At 34.8% G+C, this 19,659-nt stretch overlaps 1 protein-coding gene across 3 annotated transcripts in view; it reads left to right on the forward strand.

The window, feature by feature from the left end:
* GrlHz (Gustatory receptor-like Holozoa) overlaps positions 1 to 19,659 on the forward strand; it is a 253,757-nt gene that overhangs the window by 193,682 nt on the left and 40,416 nt on the right. For all 3 annotated transcript variants that reach the window (XM_090401540.1, XM_090401539.1, XM_090401538.1), the window contains exon 8: positions 13,299 to 13,482. In XM_090401540.1, coding sequence (XP_090257666.1) covers positions 13,299 to 13,482 — 184 coding nt within the window. The remainder of the gene's footprint in view (positions 1 to 13,298; positions 13,483 to 19,659) is intronic.

The raw sequence follows: 19,659 nt of genomic DNA on the forward strand, positions 1-19,659 counted from the left end.
GTCGATTACTAAAACATGACCTCCCTTTAGTAAATCCATGCTGTCCACGAAGATAATACCATTGTTGTCAACCCAATTTCTGAATTCTAGTTCTCAAGCTTCTCCAACAACTTAACACCTGACACACAGATAGGCCTACTATAGTTTGATACTTGAATTCTATCACCTCCTTTATGACATGGCACAATCTTGCCCTCCTTCCACTCCTTAGGAACTTGACCAAGTGCAAGACTTGTATTAAAAAATGTCAAAGCCGGCGTAAACTGGCACATTCCTTCAGAATATGTGGTGATATATTATCAAGTCCCATAGCCTTATTTACATCTAGTTTGCTCAACTCCCCATACACCTCTTGCTCACTTGCAGTCAGTCTGTCTTCCCCATCATCTACAGCTCTCAATCTCTTCAAGTAGTCACATTCACAAGATTGAAAGACCTTTATGAACTGCTCATTAAGTATCTCCACCACACATTCTGCAACAGCTGTCTTTATACCATTTTCTCCAATCAATGTCATCCTTCCATAATCCTTCTTTCTTTTGCTGGCTATATATCGAAAGAATTCCTTAGGATTCTTTTTGGCTTAATTTGCTAATTACTGTTCATACTCTCTTTAGCTACCCTCACCAATCAAGTCACTCGTCTTGCCTGGTCTTTGTAGTCCTCATGGAATTGGTTATTTTCACTTCTCTTATGCTGCCTCGATGCCCTTTTTCTCTGTATCGCATGCTTAATCTCTTTATTCATCCATTTCACACCTACCTTATTTAACCTTCTCACCCATGGAATACATTTAGACCTCATGTCACTCTCACCAATTGGTGGGTGATTTGATACTTCATTTATAATTACATCCTCTGATGAGATGACCAAATCCAAGACCCTCAATCCTCGTGTGCCCTCTTTTACATACTGTCTGAGGTAGTTATCTCTCAAAAACTCAAGAAACTCATTTTCTTTACTTCCAGTTGCTATCTCATCATTCCAGTCTATACCATAATTAAAATCGCCCATAATGATCACTCTTTTCTTATTTACCCTTTCCAACATCTCTTCATCCTTCTGAAAACCAGGTGACCTGATTTGATTATACATTTCATAGTCACTACCATCCACATTTCCTGGTCTATAACAACATCCAACCAAGTATTTCATTCCATTCACCTCTATCTCATACCATACTGCCTCAAAACCACTGGCACTATTTCCCTCTTGCATCTGTACTTTGTATGGACATAACTCTTTCTCTATCATCAGTAGCACTTCCCCCTCCCTTTTTACCCTTTCTATCCTCACGAAACACATCATATCCTTCCATCTCTATTCCTTTTAGGATGTCATCCTCATCTAACCATGTCTCACTTATTCCAACAATTTTTGGGTGAATAAATTCAATTAGTACAACCATTTCATCTGCCTTGTTTCTTACACTTCTAGCATTTGCATATAAATAAACACAACAGCTCATTCCTGGTTCTACAGCTAGTTCCACTGATACCACTCATTCGATGTGATCTCTCCATGCTTGACTGGGGTCATTTCCCTTTCTGCTTGTTCATTTTAGAACCCTCTTCAATTCCAACTGTTTCCTCTTGAATCCAGATCATCCCATTCCTTTCCTGTCTACATATGCTCTTACATCCTCTTGGAGCATCCACCTTTCTCACGCTGTGTATCCCTGTCAACCCTGAGCCTCCCCCTTTTCCCTGTTCATCTTGAAGATCCCATTCTCTCATTTTCCATACTCATACCACTTACTTTCTCATTCATAACCACCTCTTCAAAATCTCCTGATCTTCCACATTACTACTTCCCACTTGATCTGATTCATGATCTATACTCACTGATGATCTACTCATGATCTATACCTTCCAGCAACAATCTCTCCAAGTGACTCACACCATAATCACTCAAATGCAGCATATCGCTCCCATACAGTTCACTTCATCTTTCAAACTCATTCCACACATTAACAAATTGTACTCCTCTCTCCTCACACATTTCAGCCAACATACCATTCATAATCCTTGCTCTCTGCCTCATCTCACAACAGTCATACCTAGGCAACATGCTTACTACCCTTATGCCATGATCCCTAGCCTCATCAGTTTCTTTAGCATAAACCTGCTAATATAATCTTCCACTGGAAATGTCATCTTGCCAAAGTCACTTACTAACATTAAACTGATAGCCATTTTCATTGCCCAAATATCCATCATCATCATCATCAAATTCCTGCCATGTACTTTCAAGGGGTGTACAGGATGTGATAGTACTACATGAAAAAAATTACATCATTACTAACTTCCTATCTACAATTTTCCTCCAAATCAGTCTGTTACTTGTCAAGACTCCAACCTTATCAGATCTTATATTTCTATCATCTAAGGCACTTTGTACCGTATCAATCCACCTATATCTTGGTCTTCCTCTGGGTTGTTTTGCTGCCAACCTGGCAGAGAACACTTGTTTTGCTAATCTTTCTTCACCCATTCTATTTAAGTGACCATACCACCTGAGATTAGCTCTGCTAACACATTCCTGGATGTTGACAATGTCAAGTTCTTTTCTAATATCCTCGTTTTTAATATGATATTGCCATTGATGCCATCTGTTCATGCCTGTAATCTTTCTCAGGACTCTCATATCTGCGGTCTCTAGTTTTGGTCAAGTGTTTTACTTCTGACCCAGCTCTCAGATCCATAAGATAAAACTGGTTTGAACACTGTCTTGTATACAGCTCATTTAGTGTTGCGACTAATTTCTCTCTTATTCCATATGAATTTATTCAATTGACTTCCCACCATACCAGCTTTGCTGATTCTGTTGTCTATTTCTATATTTAATTTACCATCTTCAGTAAAAATTGTGCATAAGTAGCTGGAATGTTTCACTTGTTCCGCAGGTTCTCCATTCACAACATAGTTGACATTTTCAATGATTCTGCCTATTTTCATCGTCTTTGTCTTTTTATTGCTGACCTTCATTCCATATCTATTACAACAGTTATTCAATTTAGTCAGAGAATCTTGCAGACATGTAGCGGATTTATTTAGAAGTATAACATCATCCGCATAAAGCAAAGAGCTGACATTAACATCTCCGATTCTGATATCATGTTTAATACCACTTTCCTTCATAATGTGATCCATATAGATAATGAATAACAGAGGGGATAATGTACATCCTTGTCTCATACCAGATTTAACATTAAACCATCTTCCTGTACTTCCTTCAATTCTAACTGCTGACTTACAACTCAAATAAAGACTAAGTATTGCTTGATATAATGCCCCATTGATACCATACAACTGCAGAATTTTGAAGAGAGAACTCTTGGCACCTTTTCATATGCCTTTTGCAGGTCTACCAAACTTAAATACAGATCTTTGTTATATTCCCATGCTTTCTTGACTATTTGTCATAAAGTGAAGATCTGATCCTGACAGCCTCTATTTGGCCTGAATCCAGCTTGTTCTTCACCAAGCTTTTCTTCCACAATTCTTCTCAACCGTTTCTCAAGTATATTTGCATAGATCTTGCCAGGAACACTCAGTAGGGAAATACCTCTGTAATTCTCACATTCAGTTTTATTTCCCTTTTTATATATGGGTACCATGAGAGCTCTACTCCAATTATCGGGAATTCGTCCCTCTGTCCAGGCTTTCTGAACTATGCAGTGCAGCCACTGTAAGACTCTTATACCACCATACCTCAGCATTTCTGGTCAAATATCATCTACTCCTGCTGCCTTTCCACGTTTCAAGCTTTGATGGCTTTTTCTACTTCAGGAATGGATATGTATTCCTGACTGCATGCCTGGTCAGTGTTTTTTACCACTGCGCTGTCATCACTGCTTGTTTCATTTAGCAGTTTTTCAAAGTAATTACTCCATACTTCAAGGATATCTTTTTCTCCCGTTTTTATGTCACCTTTATCATCTCTAACTCCGTTTACAGCACTCTTTCCTCCATTCCTAAGCTTCTTCAACAACCTCCAGAATATTTTGCCACCTTCTTGATATTTATTTTCTATATTCTTGCCAAATTTCTCCCATGACTTTTGTTTAGCTAGTTTTACACAGTGTTTAGCATTCTTGCATTTGTCTCTGTGTTTTCTAAGAGCACAAGCTGACTTATTTGACAGGAACTTTTGATATGCTTTCTTCTTTTCCTTCACTGCCTCTCTAACTTCCTGTGTCCACCATGGAGTTCTGATTTTTTTATCCTCGCAGACAACCTCACCACATGCCTCTCTGGCTGAATCAATCATTTTCTTCAGAGTTTGCCACTGAATCTCTAAGGTTTCATTCCTGTTCTCAAACTCTTTCATTTTTTCTTCAATAATCTTTGTGTATTTTAGTCTACAGTTCACATCTGAGAGCTGCTCAACTTTTATTCACTTTAAAACTTTCTTACATGTGATTCTTTTCAATATGAAATTCAATTTTATCCTGCTCAAGACTAAATAGTGATCACTTCCAATTTCAAATCCTCTGTACACTGTGGTGTCCTGCACCAGGGAGAAAACATCACTACCAACAATAACATAGTCAATGAGACTTTTCTTATTCCTTGCCTCTTCTATATCTTAGCCCAAATATCCAGCCTATTCAAATCATCCTGTAATTGCTGTATATAAGTAGCATCCCGATTGTCCTGCCTATCTTTGCATCATCACCAATTTCGTATCTTCTGTTAGACCCTCCCTAATGTCATTAAATTATAGATCAAACAACAATGGCCCAAAGACTGAACCCTGAGGTACACCACTCATCATCATCATCAGTGGTCCTAACAGGCACTTAGCCTTCCAATTATTCTTGGACTTTGCAAATGTAACTCAAGGATAAGGTGGTTAGCCCTATGCCTCCCGGAGTGTCCTATGTCTGTGTCGCGACGTTCTATTTTCATATTATGTTCTAAATCCGCCATCTTGGTTCAAGTCACTCTTATCAATATAATACTTAATCGCAAATTGATCACCGATCCAAAAATAGGGAAATTTATATTTATACTGCGCCACCCTATCTTAGATTAGTCTATATAAATAGTAAGATCAATCTTTAATTAGCTAGCAGTCTTCTCATTTACTCTGGCCGAATTAACTATTATTCTATTTGGGGCACCCGCTAGATTCGAATTTTTTATGAACGGTGCAATAATAACGAATTCAGGCAAACACAATATTTAGATTAACAAAATAAAACATTTAATATATGATATATAACAAGTACAATAATTCTACTTTTAAATGAAACAATACAATAAACTCAATACAACTCGCTAAGTCTCTCATTCCAGTTCGATGTTCTAAATTCTCAAAAACAATTTGCAACTTCAAAAACACATATTTTCTTAACTCAGATTAAAATAACAAACTTCACAATCAGTCAGTCTCTACAAATCTGTCAGTTCAATGCTTAAGTTCACAGCAGGCACTAATCTAGGTAGACAATATTCCAAGCAAGCTTATTCCGGACTTTGAGCATCGGAGATCTATTACAGTTAATGCTAGAATAGACAAACATATACAACTACTCTTACCAGATAAAATCTTCAATACATCAAGTTATTGCGAGTACACTTATGAATTAACTTATTTACATTAGCGGAACACACATAATAAAATTCTTCTACGCTTTAACTGAACTTTTGTTAACTGCGCTTCACTATTCTAAAAAAAACACATCAATAAGGCACTGATATCTTTCCTTGTTTACTTTTCTGAAACTAGATAAATTCATTATATTCTTCTCAGGGCAACACAGAATTAAGACGTAATCCTAGACTAACTGGAACTAATCAGAATTTTTCATTGAATGTCCAGTTCTTTATTTATCCGATTACGACATCAATTTTCCTCTATAACCACAGCTTATTTCACTTGCAGCTAAGTATATGATTCACTATGTTTTGGCTCACTTCTCAACACTATTCTCATGAATTTCTGCCCTAGAGAACTTATAATTTTCTTTCACTTCCTTGCTTATATCCTACTTTCCTTCAGGCTCCGCAAAACTCTCTCTTCTCTCTAATTAATAATCCTCTCCTCTTTCTTCATATATGACCTTCACTCCCACCTTACGTTCGAACGCCACGCTCTCTTCATTCGTGGTTGTTTACGCGTGCGTCTCCATGACAACAGACTAAACGTAAACATTTCGCTAATGTAATGTATGCTCTGTTACTACTCTTACATGAATGATTACATAACATTAAATATTTGACAAATAAGAACAACAGAATATTTAAGCTACTTCTTTAACTTTTTGATTACGTATACAGTTAAATATAAATTAACACTTTACGTTACACCACATATATTTAGTTATACAAAATTCTATACATATTATTATTTTATAAATTAATAGCATGTCAGGTTTTCAGTAAATATTTAATTAGTAATTCTTAATTAAGGAATAATAAACAATTTTATATAAACCATGATTAATATTTAAATAGGCAATGTTAAATGTGAATGAAAATAATAAATTACATAACATAGCTTCATTCACAATTTAACATAGGCTCACCTTTTCTTTGAAAAATTTTTATTATAAGAAAAATTTTTCTTCTGACACTAGGCTCCTTTAAACAAAAAAAAAAAACTGGATTACATATTTCCTTTTCTATTTCTCAAGTAATACCTAGTTTGAATGAAATTTGGTTCCTTATCATGATTTGTGCATTTATTCATAATCTGTTGCTCATTAAGTTTCTTATTACTGTCATTAACAATTTCCGCGTGTCTTTTATGTCTGTAGTATGGGATCGTCTCTTCCAAATTCAATTCATGCTCTGTATTAGCATCACTGTGTTTTGGCTGTTTTGTAATATTTGTGTTCCGTCTGTGATTAGTTCTTCTATGGTAATTCCTTTCCCTTCCCAATATTGCTTCTAGAGAATCTCCTAGGCAGACTAATTTGTCAGGTCTCTTCTTGTACAATTTCAGTCGGTCTGAGTGGACAACTAAAGTTCTTTTCATTCCTGTAGATTCTCTTATTCGAAAGTTAACAGGAGATGTCTTTTCAACAACTTCATAAGGTCCTATTGCACATTTTCCAAACTTTCCTGTTCTCTTGTTACTATGATCTTGTCGCAAAAGTACTAAGCTTCCAGGTTTTAATTCCTTATAGGTTCTTAGTCTATTAACATACGCTCTAGCCTTTTGTGAGCTGTTTTGACTGGCTTCTGCTACTAGATCATATGCAATTTTGTTTTCAGAGATCATATTGTTAAGATACTGATCAATGTCTGGGAATCCTGAGTTTGCATGCGTGTTCTTGAAGTCACTGGGAAACAGTGGTTCAAAACCATATAAAACTACAGCAGGGGTTTCTTTTATGGCAGCATGCAGGGCTGTCCTACAGGCAAAAAGGGTGTGTGGAAGGAACTTATCCCAATTATACAAGTGATTATTAGCAAGTTTGGATAGGGTTTGTTTCAGCGTACGATTCATCCTTTCACACATTCCATTTCCTTGGGGGGTGATAAGGAGTAGTGAAAAGCTTTTTTATCTTCAGTAACTTGCATAATTGAAGCATAACTTCAGCTGTAAAGTTTGAACCTTGATCAGTGAGAAGTGTTTGGGGGGTTCCATATCTTGAAATGATCATCTTAAACAACTTGTCAGCTACGGTTTGCGCAGTTTGATTCTTCATTGCTGTGGCTTCAGGAAACCTAGAGAACATATCTATTACAACAAGTATATACTTGTTTCCTTTAGAGGTAGTAGGGAGTGGACCTATAATGTCCATGGCCAAAGCTTGAAAAGGGCGAGTAGGAATAGGGAAAGGTTGAAGAGGAGCCTTTCCTCCATAATTTGATTTCCTTTGACATAGATGACATGAAAACACATAACTTTCAACATCTCGTCTCATTCCCTTCCACACATATCTATTTCTAATTCTCCCCCATGTCCGGAAAAACCCTTGGTGTCCTGCTAGATCAGCATCATGAAAGGTATATAACACCCACGGTACCATGACAGTAGGAACTACTATTTTGTTTTTCCAATTTCCGGTGACATCATGTTTTGCCATCAGGAGGCCATCTTCATCCAAATATAAGGACTGCAAAAACGTGTGTTCCTCCAAGACTCCTTCCCCATTTTTGATTCGTCGATATATTTCTCCCCATGTAGGATCCAACTTTTGTGCTTCTATAATGGAGAATTTGGTCCAATTCTGAAGGTGTGGGGGTTTCCTTATGTTTTCTTGTCCCTCATTTTCTTCAGCTATCAAGTTCACTATCTTTTCTTCTGCACTGATATCCTCATCTACTTTATCATCTAGGGCTCTGGATAAGTAGTCAGCAACTACATTGAGTTTTCCAGGAATATAACATATCTGTATTTGGAATTCTTGTAATTCTAATGCCCATCGAATAATCCTTTGGTTTTTATCTTTCATCGTGGATAAAAAGGTTAGGGGTTTATGGTCTGATCTTAGAAAAATTTCTTGTCCTAGTAACATGTATCTGAATTTCCTTAAGGCATGTACAATAGCTAGTGCTTCCTTTTCAATAACTGAGTAATTTTTTTCTGATGCAGATAGTTTTCTACTTAGAAAAGCAATGGGTCTAATTTCTTCTCTCTTTTTCTGTTCTATCACAGCTGCAATAGTATCATTCGAGGCATCTGCTGCAAGATAGAAGGGTTCTCCAAGAGTGGGATGAGTGAGAACAGGAGATCTAGTTAATGCTAAATTTAAAGATTTATGGGCAGACTCTTGTTCCTTTCCCCATACGAACTTTTCTCCCTTTTTAGTCAACTTAATTATGGGCTCCATTATTTGAGAACAATTTGGAATAAATTTTCTATAGAAGTTTACCATTCCTAAGTACCTTCGTACTTGTCTCACGGAGGTGGGTATTTTAGCTCTTAGAATGGCAGAGATGTTTTCTTGAGTAGGGATTATTCCAGCCTCACTGACAACATGTCCTAGGTATTCAACCTTTCTCATGAAGAATTTACATTTTGAGCACTTCAATGATAGACGTGACAAATTTAATCTATTTAACACATTATCTAAAATTTCTTCATGTGATGTTAAATCTGGGGTGTAAATTAATAGGTCATCTTGGAAACATATGACTCCCTTTCCTAACATGTCTGAGAGTACAGTGTTCATCAGACATTGGAAACTCATAGCTGAATTTCTGGCCCCCTGAGGAAGTCGACAGAGTTGGTATTTTTGCCATCGAGTGGTAAAGGCAAAAAACTGTCTGTCCTGTTTTCTAAGAGGTATCTGGAAATAGCCAGAGTTTAAGTCTAGTTTTGAGAAATATTTTGCTCCTTCTAGACTAGCCAGGAGCTCTTCTATGTTACATAGAGGAAAGTCAATGGGCTTAGTGACCTTATTAATCTCACGCAGATCTAATATAAATCTGAGACTTCCATCAGGCTTTTCTACTAATAAAAAGGGACTATTCCATCTGGAATTAGATTTTTCTATGATCCCAGCCTTCTCATAATCATTCAGAAGGATCTGAAGTCTATCTAGATATTTAAGAGGGGTTTTGTACTGCTTAGTATAGATAGGCGTGTCTGAAGTGATCTCAATGGAATGCTCTACCTTGTTTGTACAAGTCAATGAGCTAATATCTTCAGTGAACGTTTGAGGGTATTTTTGAAAGATTAATAGAATGAAATTCTTTATTTCTGCTCTATCAGTTTTTGATTCTGTTAAATTAAGAGCTTCGTGCAATAATTTTCTTTTCTTATCACTCAATCCGTCTTCAAGGTTTAAGGTCTCAATCTCCATCTTGTCACATAGTTTCCTTTCATTGTCTTCATTGTATATTGACTTATGACTCACGCCACACAAGGAGATGGTTTCAGAGGCAAAGTCACACATGAATTTATTTTTCTCTAGGAAATCTAGTCCTAGTATGATTTGGTCATTTGTGTCAGCAACTTCAGGAAGGATAATGAGATCATGTGAAAACTTTACTGGAAAACAAGGTATGGAAATTTCAGCATTTAATTTTCTTGTAGCAATCAGTTCAATTTTAGCAACTCCTGTGATTTTTACTGGTCTCTGAATCAGGGTGATGTTATCAGAAAAGTCATCAACAAGTTTATTCACCATAGAGTTAGAAATAACTGATATATGGGCTCCAGTATCTAACAGAATATTGCACGGAATTTTTCCAATCAGACCTTGTACAAGGGTTAAAGGCAATTTGCCATTCTCCTTGGCCATCGTTACACTTTGCATTCTATGGAAATCGTAGTCTAGTGAATCTGGTTTGTTAGTTAAGGTGATAGAGTTATCTTCATTGACTTCCTCATTCTTAATTTCTTTCCCTTTTTTACAGTTTGAAAGACATTCAAGAATTGGTGAAGGTGTAACTTGATCATTACAATCTTGAGTGAGTGATTGTCTTATGGAGCATATTTGTTGCATTTCTTCCAATATTTTCTCTTTGCTTGGCCAGACTGTAACATGCTTCTAAATTGACAGCCCTTTTTTTGTAAATAACCTCTCTTAAATTTTTATGCAGTCCCAGTCGAAATTGTTGAAAGACAATCCAATTTAAGTGAGGCCTTTCTGTAGGGGACACCCTCGTAGATCTAGCAATGTTCATCAATCTGTTATAATAATTAGTCACATCTTCCTTGTCATCTTGCATGCACTTGTGGAGTTCTGTAAGGGTTTTAACGTAGCACCTAGTATGGGAAAACTTAGTAATTAGTTCATCCTTAAACTTCTTGTATTCTAAGGTTTCTCGAAGTATTGGAGATGAATGCAAAAATGTCTTTGCTTTACCTACCAATTTACTTCTAATCAGAACTAGCAGTTGAAAATCAGTCCAACCTGCAATTTCTCTAAGCTTTTCAACATAGGTAAAGAAAAATAGTACATCATCTGATTCTTCACCTGAATATTGGGGAAAAACCTGTTGCGGGTTTACCGTACGAAAGAATTCACTGTCATTCATTTCAGAGCTTGATGTGACAGCCATAGTGATTAATAAATTACTAATTCTATTAATACAATCTTTCTACTTTAAAATAAACTTTTATCTTTGCCTGACTCCAGATTATAACCAGTTCACTGTGATTTATTTAATTCACTTTCTAAAATTTCAGGGAGCATTTCTATGATTGTTATCACTAAAACTAAACTCAATTTCTTAACTTATAGTTGTTAAATTCAATTCTTATCGATTAAATCACATCCTGTCGACTGCGCCATTTGTCGCGACGTTCTATTTTCATATTATGTTCTAAATCCGCCATCTTGGTTCAAGTCACTCTTATCAATATAATACTTAATCGCAAATTGATCACCGATCCAAAAATAGGGAAATTTATATTTATACTGCGCCACCCTATCTTAGATTAGTCTATATAAATAGTAAGATCAATCTTTAATTAGCTAGCAGTCTTCTCATTTACTCTGGCCGAATTAACTATTATTCTATTTGGGGCACCCGCTAGATTCGAATTTTTTATGAACGGTGCAATAATAAGGAATTCAGGCAAACACAATATTTAGATTAACAAAATAAAACATTTAATATATGATATATAACAAGTACAATAATTCTACTTTTAAATGAAACAATACAATAAACTCAATACAACTCGCTAAGTCTCTCATTCCAGTTCGATGTTCTAAATTCTCAAAAACAATTTGCAACTTCAAAAACACATATTTTCTTAACTCAGATTAAAATAACAAACTTCACAATCAGTCAGTCTCTACAAATCTGTCAGTTCAATGCTTAAGTTCACAGCAGGCACTAATCTAGGTAGACAATATTCCAAGCAAGCTTATTCCGGACTTTGAGCATCGGAGATCTATTACAGTTAATGCTAGAATAGACAAACATATACAACTACTCTTACCAGATAAAATCTTCAATACATCAAGTTATTGCGAGTACACTTATGAATTAACTTATTTACATTAGCGGAACACACATAATAAAATTCTTCTACGCTTTAACTGAACTTTTGTTAACTGCGCTTCACTATTCTAAAAAAAACACATCAATAAGGCACTGATATCTTTCCTTGTTTACTTTTCTGAAACTAGATAAATTCATTATATTCTTCTCAGGGCAACACAGAATTAAGACGTAATCCTAGACTAACTGGAACTAATCAGAATTTTTCATTGAATGTCCAGTTCTTTATTTATCCGATTACGACATCAATTTTCCTCTATAACCACAGCTTATTTCACTTGCAGCTAAGTATATGATTCACTATGTTTTGGCTCACTTCTCAACACTATTCTCATGAATTTCTGCCCTAGAGAACTTATAATTTTCTTTCACTTCCTTGCTTATATCCTACTTTCCTTCAGGCTCTGCAAAACTCTCTCTTCTCTCTAATTAATAATCCTCTCCTCTTTCTTCATATATGACCTTCACTCCCACCTTACGTTCGAACGCCACGCTCTCTTCATTCGTGGTTGTTTACGCGTGCGTCTCCATGACAACAGACTAAACGTAAACATTTCGCTAATGTAATGTATGCTCTGTTACTACTCTTACATGAATGATTACATAACATTAAATATTTGACAAATAAGAACAACAGAATATTTAAGCTACTTCTTTAACTTTTTGATTACGTATACAGTTAAATATAAATTAACACTTTACGTTACACCACATATATTTAGTTATACAAAATTCTATACATATTATTATTTTATAAATTAATAGCATGTCAGGTTTTCAGTAAATATTTAATTAGTAATTCTTAATTAAGGAATAATAAACAATTTTATATAAACCATGATTAATATTTAAATAGGCAATGTTAAATGTGAATGAAAATAATAAATTACATAACATAGCTTCATTCACAATTTAACATCTGTAAATGTGTGTGAGGTGCACCACTAGTCACCTTAAATCTGGCAGATGCATGCCCACCAGATACCACTATTTTGATATATGTCTGTCAACCAGCCACTTATCCTAGTCAAGAGTTTATATTCCAATTCAATATTCTCCAGCTTATGGAACAGCCATTGATGTTGTATCCTATCAAATACCTTATCAAAATCCAACATTATCATAGTGTATCTATTCCCTTTATCCAACTCAGCTGTAACGTTATTATAAAATATGAGGAAATTGCTAAAACATGACCTTTCTTTAGTAAACCCATGCTGTTCCTTGCAGGTATAGTTTGTCTGTTTACCCAATATGCTATGGGTTTTGCAACTTCTCATGTATGGAGTTGATATAAAAAAATAAATAAATAAAAAATTTCTGTGTATATGTCTGTGTTTAGAATTGAAATTAATTGTAGGATTTTTTCTTCTTTAGTTTGGATCAACATTCCAGAATTGCTCTAGTAGCTTTTATGTTGTTTACCCTTGCATGGAATGACATAATATGTATTGCCATAGCTACTACATATGGTGTTCACTGTCAGCTTATCATATCTTATTTAGATAACTTATGTGCATCAGTAAGAGAAAGGTGCCTTAATTTTCAAGAATTTGTTAGGGTAAGCTGCTTTTTTGTTACTTTCATAACTTATGTTTGCATCTCTGAAAAAAAAAGTAATACTACTACTAATAAATTTAAATAAAAGGAAAAGGTTCATGATTCCAGTATGAACCATGAAGAAAAAAGACAGAAATATTGTTTCAGCCACTTTCCTATGCCCTGTTTGAAAAATCCTAAAACATAAACTGGAATACTTCTTTCTTTAAGGTTACACAGTGGTCAGTATTCATAGTGAAGAATTTATTGTGCCACAACATGTGTTAGAATAATTACTTTACTTAACATTAAGCAAGTAATAATCGACGTTTCGACCTCTGTATTGAGATCATCATCATCAGGAAAACATACATATGTACAAGACATGAGCTATATGCTGCACTATACAAAAGTAAAATGAATCTAAATATTTGTTAATCATTTATTCTAGTCTGACCTCTGGTGGTGACAAGCTCAACCAAGAATTTGAAGTCAGTAGCCAAACATTTGTAATGGCTACAATAAAATAAATAGTTCACAAGATCCTCTATAAAAATGCCATTAAAAGCAAAAAAAGATTACAAGAATGCCATAGCCATACTCTACATACAACATCAAGACAACCTTTAAACCCCCGGAAAAATTAAGAAATTTACTTAGCTCCTCCAAAGATCCTCTTCCATGCCTTGCCCACCTAGGGATTTACAAAATTCAATGTATCTGTAACCTACCTTACATAGGGGAAACAGGATGCACAATCCCAATCAGAAAAGATAAATACAAACGCTACATTAAATACCCATGTATAGTCTGATAGGCCTGTTTTACCCCACTATGGTAAAACAGGCCTATCAGACTACACACTCCAAATATGCCACATTATTGACTGGAAATGCACTAAGTCCCTACATCGCACCAGAACCTGGTTTGAAAGAAAATTCAAAGAAGCTTGTGAAATGCTGAAACATCATCCAAATCTGAACAAAAATGGATTAATTATTCTAAGAATGTGGAAGACCCATATAGCAACTAGAACAATCCCGGAAGAAGAAAAGGGCTGTAGAAATTGTTTAATGTAGTTCCATTTTTTTTTCCCCTCACCAGAGGTCAGGTTAGGATAACTGATTAACAAACATTTAGATTCATTTTACTTTTGTATAGTGCAGCGGCATGTAGCTTGTACATATATTTTCCTGATGATGACCTCAATACAGAGGTTGAAACGTCAATTTTTACTTGCTTAATGTTAAGTAAAGTGATTATTCTAATGTGTGTATTGTGTCTCCACATATTCTCATTATGAATGTATGAACTGGAATAATTGTTAAACCGATTGTGAATATTGTGTTGAGATATCAAACATGTTGCTCATTATTAAGCTGTGCTGTGTAGTGTCCATCATTACCTAGTTCATAGATTTTTAGGTCTTTAATATATGATGTCCAAAGTTGGTTTGAAATAAAACCTTGATTTTCATTGCACTGTATTGACAATGTATTGTTTTAGAGGCTTCTTTGAATTTATGCACATTGCTGTTATAGCATTCTTCTGCATTACCAAAGTACCTGTCTTTCATTGGTAGTAGGATATTCTAAGCCACGATCTTCCATGTCTTTAATATGCACTTTCATGTAAATTTCTCTGATGCTCCTGTCTGCCTGACATGCAGAAAATTTATCTGCATATTGTCTCTTAAGTGGTGAATGAAGCTGTTTTGGTGACCTCAGCATCATGGAGACTTTTCTTGTCATTGGTGTGAAGGCAACTTTTTACAACTTAAAAGTTGTAAAAAGCAGTTGTAAGACAGCACCTTTGTAATCTGCATGTTTTTTGTATATTTATTGAAATGTGATGGCCTTTCTAAAATGCTACTGATAGTTTTCAGATGATAGCCATTCTTTAGGAGTACTTCTCTGAAGTAATCCATTTCCTTTTCCTATTCTTGAGAGCCGCTTATGATATTAAAATTAAGAATTATAAATGCATTAACACAAGAATATTTTAATGTTTGCCAAATATTTAAGTCTGAAACTAACAGACTATCCTCAGTGGCTTGATAGGAACAGTTTTTACAATGTGGAATACAAACAATTGATCATTCAAAAGTAGAACGAGCCGTGTGATGTTACATTACTAAGCATTAAAGAGAGGTAAATTTCATCAGTGACTAATAAATTATAGGTATTAATTCACAGTTTCATATAACAATCTTAATTTATAAATTCAATTAAAGATAACATTAGACTAATGTAAGAATTAAAGGTCTCAATTAAAAAATTTTTTTTTAAATTTTTTTTTTTTCTTTTGCTGAGGCCTTGCATTGAAGTAAGGCCTCAGCATTCTCTTTGAATAGCGTTCGAATTTATAGCTACATCTGTGTAGAATGCAAGTCTCGGACCAGAGAATGCTGTGGCTTGTCTCTATCTCGTGCTGTGCCAATCCAGACTTATCGGATTTGTAGTGAAGAATGTATGATTGATTTTCTTGTATTCTTTTTCTATAGAGGGTCTGGTTTGTCCAAAGTATGACAGATTGCAGTTACAAGGAACTTGATATATATATACACCAGGCAGAGACATAGTTGAGTGTTTATCTTTAGAAGAGGGGAAATAGCTGGATATTTTGTTAATAAGGATATAAGTGGCTATGAAATCATATTTCTTCAGAATTCTTGAAATTGGTTCTGACCCAGAAATATATGGAATTGGAACTCAACGTATTGATTCTTTGTTGTTCTGGATTGGATTGTAGGAATTGAACAGATGTTGTGTAGTTTTTTCAGAGAAGCCATTTAATTTCATGTGATGTTTGATAGTTGAAAGTTCTTTCTGTAATTCATGGGGAGTTGAGCAATTAGTTCTAGCTCGTCGAATTAAACATTTTATGATTCCTGTTTTTTGATAAGGATGATGGGCAGATTGTTTGAGAATGTAATGTCCAGTAAAAGTGGGTTTTCTGTAAACTGTTGTTGTCGGAATACTTGAAGGTGAGTGGATGAGGAGGATGTCTAAAAAGGATAACTTGTCTTTTTCAATCTCCATGGTAAACTTAATACGAGGATGTAAGGAATTGATTTTGGCTAAAAAGGAAGGTAAGGAATCTCTGTTGTGAGGCTACACACTGAAAAGATGTCATCTATATATCTCACCCAAAAGGTTGGTTGAAGGAATATAGATGAAAACAGGACGTCTTCTAGATGTTCCAAATAAAAGTTGGCTAAAGCAGGTGAAAGTGGACTTCTCATGGCAGTTCCTTCCACTTGGTTGTAAAATTTATTTTGAGACAAGAAATATCCAGAGTGCATCTCGAAATCGAATAATTTTACGATATCGTGTGGAAGATATCAGCAAGTAAATGTAAAGTCTCTTTGAGAGGTACATTAGTATATAGAGATTCTACATCAAAGGTCACCATAAGATCAGTAAGTTGTGATGAAATATTTTTAATTTATTTAAGAAATCCGAAGTGTTTTTCAAAAAAAGGGCGTGATTTGCCTATATGCGATTTCAATAATTTCACTAAATATTTGGCTATGCGATAAGTAGGTGAATCAATACAGTCAACTATAGGACGGAGAGGAATGTCTGTCTTGTGAATTTTAGGTAGACCATAAAATCTAGGAGGTCTTGCAAAATGTGTTTTTAACCGTTCTATCGTGTCTGCATCTAAACTTATCACCTCATCTAGAAGGGAATATTTAATTTCTTCAGTTGCCTGTTGGTGGGTTCATGATCATGTTCTTGGTATGTTGAGTGATCTCGAAGTAAAAGAGAAATTTTTCTTCTGTAATTTGAAGAATCCATAATTACTGTCGCTTTTCCTTTGTCTGCTTTAGTGATAACAAGGTGACTGTTGTTTCCTAAGGAATGTAGCACTTTCTTTTCAGAAAGAGATATGTTGGAAGTAGGAAGCTTGGCTTTGAGTAGCATAGAAGCAACTTCTATGTCACTATAAATTCAAACGCCTATTCAAAGATGTCATAAAGCTGAGGCCTTACTTCTCTGCCCTAACTTGAATCGAAATGACTGTATATCCTTGTCAAAACTATGGGAAAGTTTAATCCGGATAACACACTAAAAAAAAAAAAAATTAATTGAGACCTTTAATTCTTACATTAGTCTGATGTTATCTTTAATTGAATTTATAAATTAAGATTGTTATATGAAACTGTGAATTAATATCTATAATTTATTCATCACTCTGATGAAATTTACCTCTCTTTAATGCTTAGCAATGTAACATCACACAGCTCATTCTACTTTTGAAGGATCAATTTTTGTATTCCACCTTGTAAAAACTGTTCCTATCAAGCCACTGAGGATAGTCTGTTAGTTTCAGACTTAAATATTTAGCAAACATTAAAATATTCTTGTGTTAACATGTTTATAATTCTTCATTTCCTTTTCCCTTTCATTGTTGTCACAAAATATTGTGTGTGCTCTGTCCTTGAGTGACTTTAGACACCTATCTTCTTTGTAGTATAATGGTGTGAAGTGGCATTTAAATACTTTAAAGTTTGATCAGTAAACTGAATATTAGAACATCCAGAAAATTGTCCTGTTTGTTCAGCTTCCACCATGAAATGAATTTTGTGATTTTGAACTATTTAGGAAGTTTGTAAATCTATCAAGTGTTTCTTTGGAACCCAGTTAGATGAGAAATATCCTAAAGACGCTCAAGAATAGATCATGCACAGTGCTGCAAAACACTTACTGGGATTTGTGGATTTCCATTTCTTCAATATTTTTCAAATTGTGAACTAGAAAATTTTTTATTGTTATGTAGTAGCTCATAAAAGCATTTCCTCAAGTGGCATCTGATCATTACCCTGTGAAACACTACTAAAACTTTTGACATGTACTTATTGTTTGACATACAAAATCAAAATGACTTCTGGTCAAACTGCTGAAATATTCTTTTAGTTTACAAAATTTAAATATTGTATGGCCACATCCGTTTTCCTGCAATTAGAGGAGTGTTACATGATTTTTAATGATATAGTGTATATTATTTTACATTTAGTACATACAGTCTGTTTTGCTGTTTTTTCCTACTGGTGTCAGATTTAACCACATATGAGCAGCTGACAAAGAAATGACTTGGATTTTTTTTGTGTGCAAAATGTTGCTTGTTGGATTTCTTGTAATGTTATTTCTTCCACTGTATAGTTAGCATTATATCAGTTTTAGATGCATTACTATCTTGCCATAAGTTTTGAAAGAAGTCCAGCCACGTTTTTTTCTTTATTTCAAGTTTCACTTTTTCTTTTACCTCCTTGTTCGCATTTCTTAGAATTTTGTATGTATTTGGCCTCTTCACTATAAGATCTCTTTCCAATTTTGCTATGAATTATTCCATGTTTCTCTCTTTTTTTCCAGCATGCTTTTTTTGCTGTTGCTCTTTTGTAATTATAATTAATTTCTGTTTCTAGCGATTTTGTGTTTATCCATTGTTTATATGCTTCTTGTCTTCATCCCAATTTCTTATTCCTTTTCTCCTGTTCTATTTACTTTTTTATTCCAAGGCTTTCTGTTGCTGCATTTATTAATATTTTTTTTAATTATTCCATTCTATATCCATATCATCATCATTTTATTTGCTCTAGTTTTCCAACCAAATAAATTAGTAGTATATCAAGATGATAGACATGTGAATGATAGTTCATTTAAGGCAGTCTGGTGTGAAATAGTGACCAACGCAACCAAAAATATACAGTTGGTTGCTGCTATATGCCAGGGGGTGATATTGAATTCATGCATCAGCAAATTAGTGCAACGAGTGTGGGGTTAGTGATTATTATGGGGAATTTTAATTATGGTGATATCAATTGGAAGGAGGATATACCACATGGCAAAAAGGAAATGGAATTCATACATCTTCTAGGAGATAATTATTTGAAACAGCACATAAATGAAGGGACACGTGGTGTGAGAGTGTTGGACCTGGTCATTGGTTCAGAGGATATATGCATAAGTAAGGTGTCCTCGTTACCTCCAATTGGTGAGATTAACTTTTGGTATTGACTTGGGAGGTTGGTTGCAAAATTTGTGGATCTCTGTCTTAAGAAGGGATATATATCTATGGAACAACAGGTTAGGCAATTATAACAAGCTTTGGAGTGAGCTTGCAGCAATCCCATGGCAGAACATATTGCAGGAGAAAGATATTAGCAGTGCATGAGATAAAATCAGTGGGTATC

The sequence above is a fragment of the Typopeltis vanoorti genome, chromosome 12, assembly GCF_054136105.1.
Source record: "Typopeltis vanoorti isolate ZY-2024b chromosome 12, IOZ_Tvanoo_1.0, whole genome shotgun sequence".
Classification (NCBI taxonomy): domain Eukaryota; kingdom Metazoa; phylum Arthropoda; class Arachnida; order Uropygi; family Thelyphonidae; genus Typopeltis; species Typopeltis vanoorti.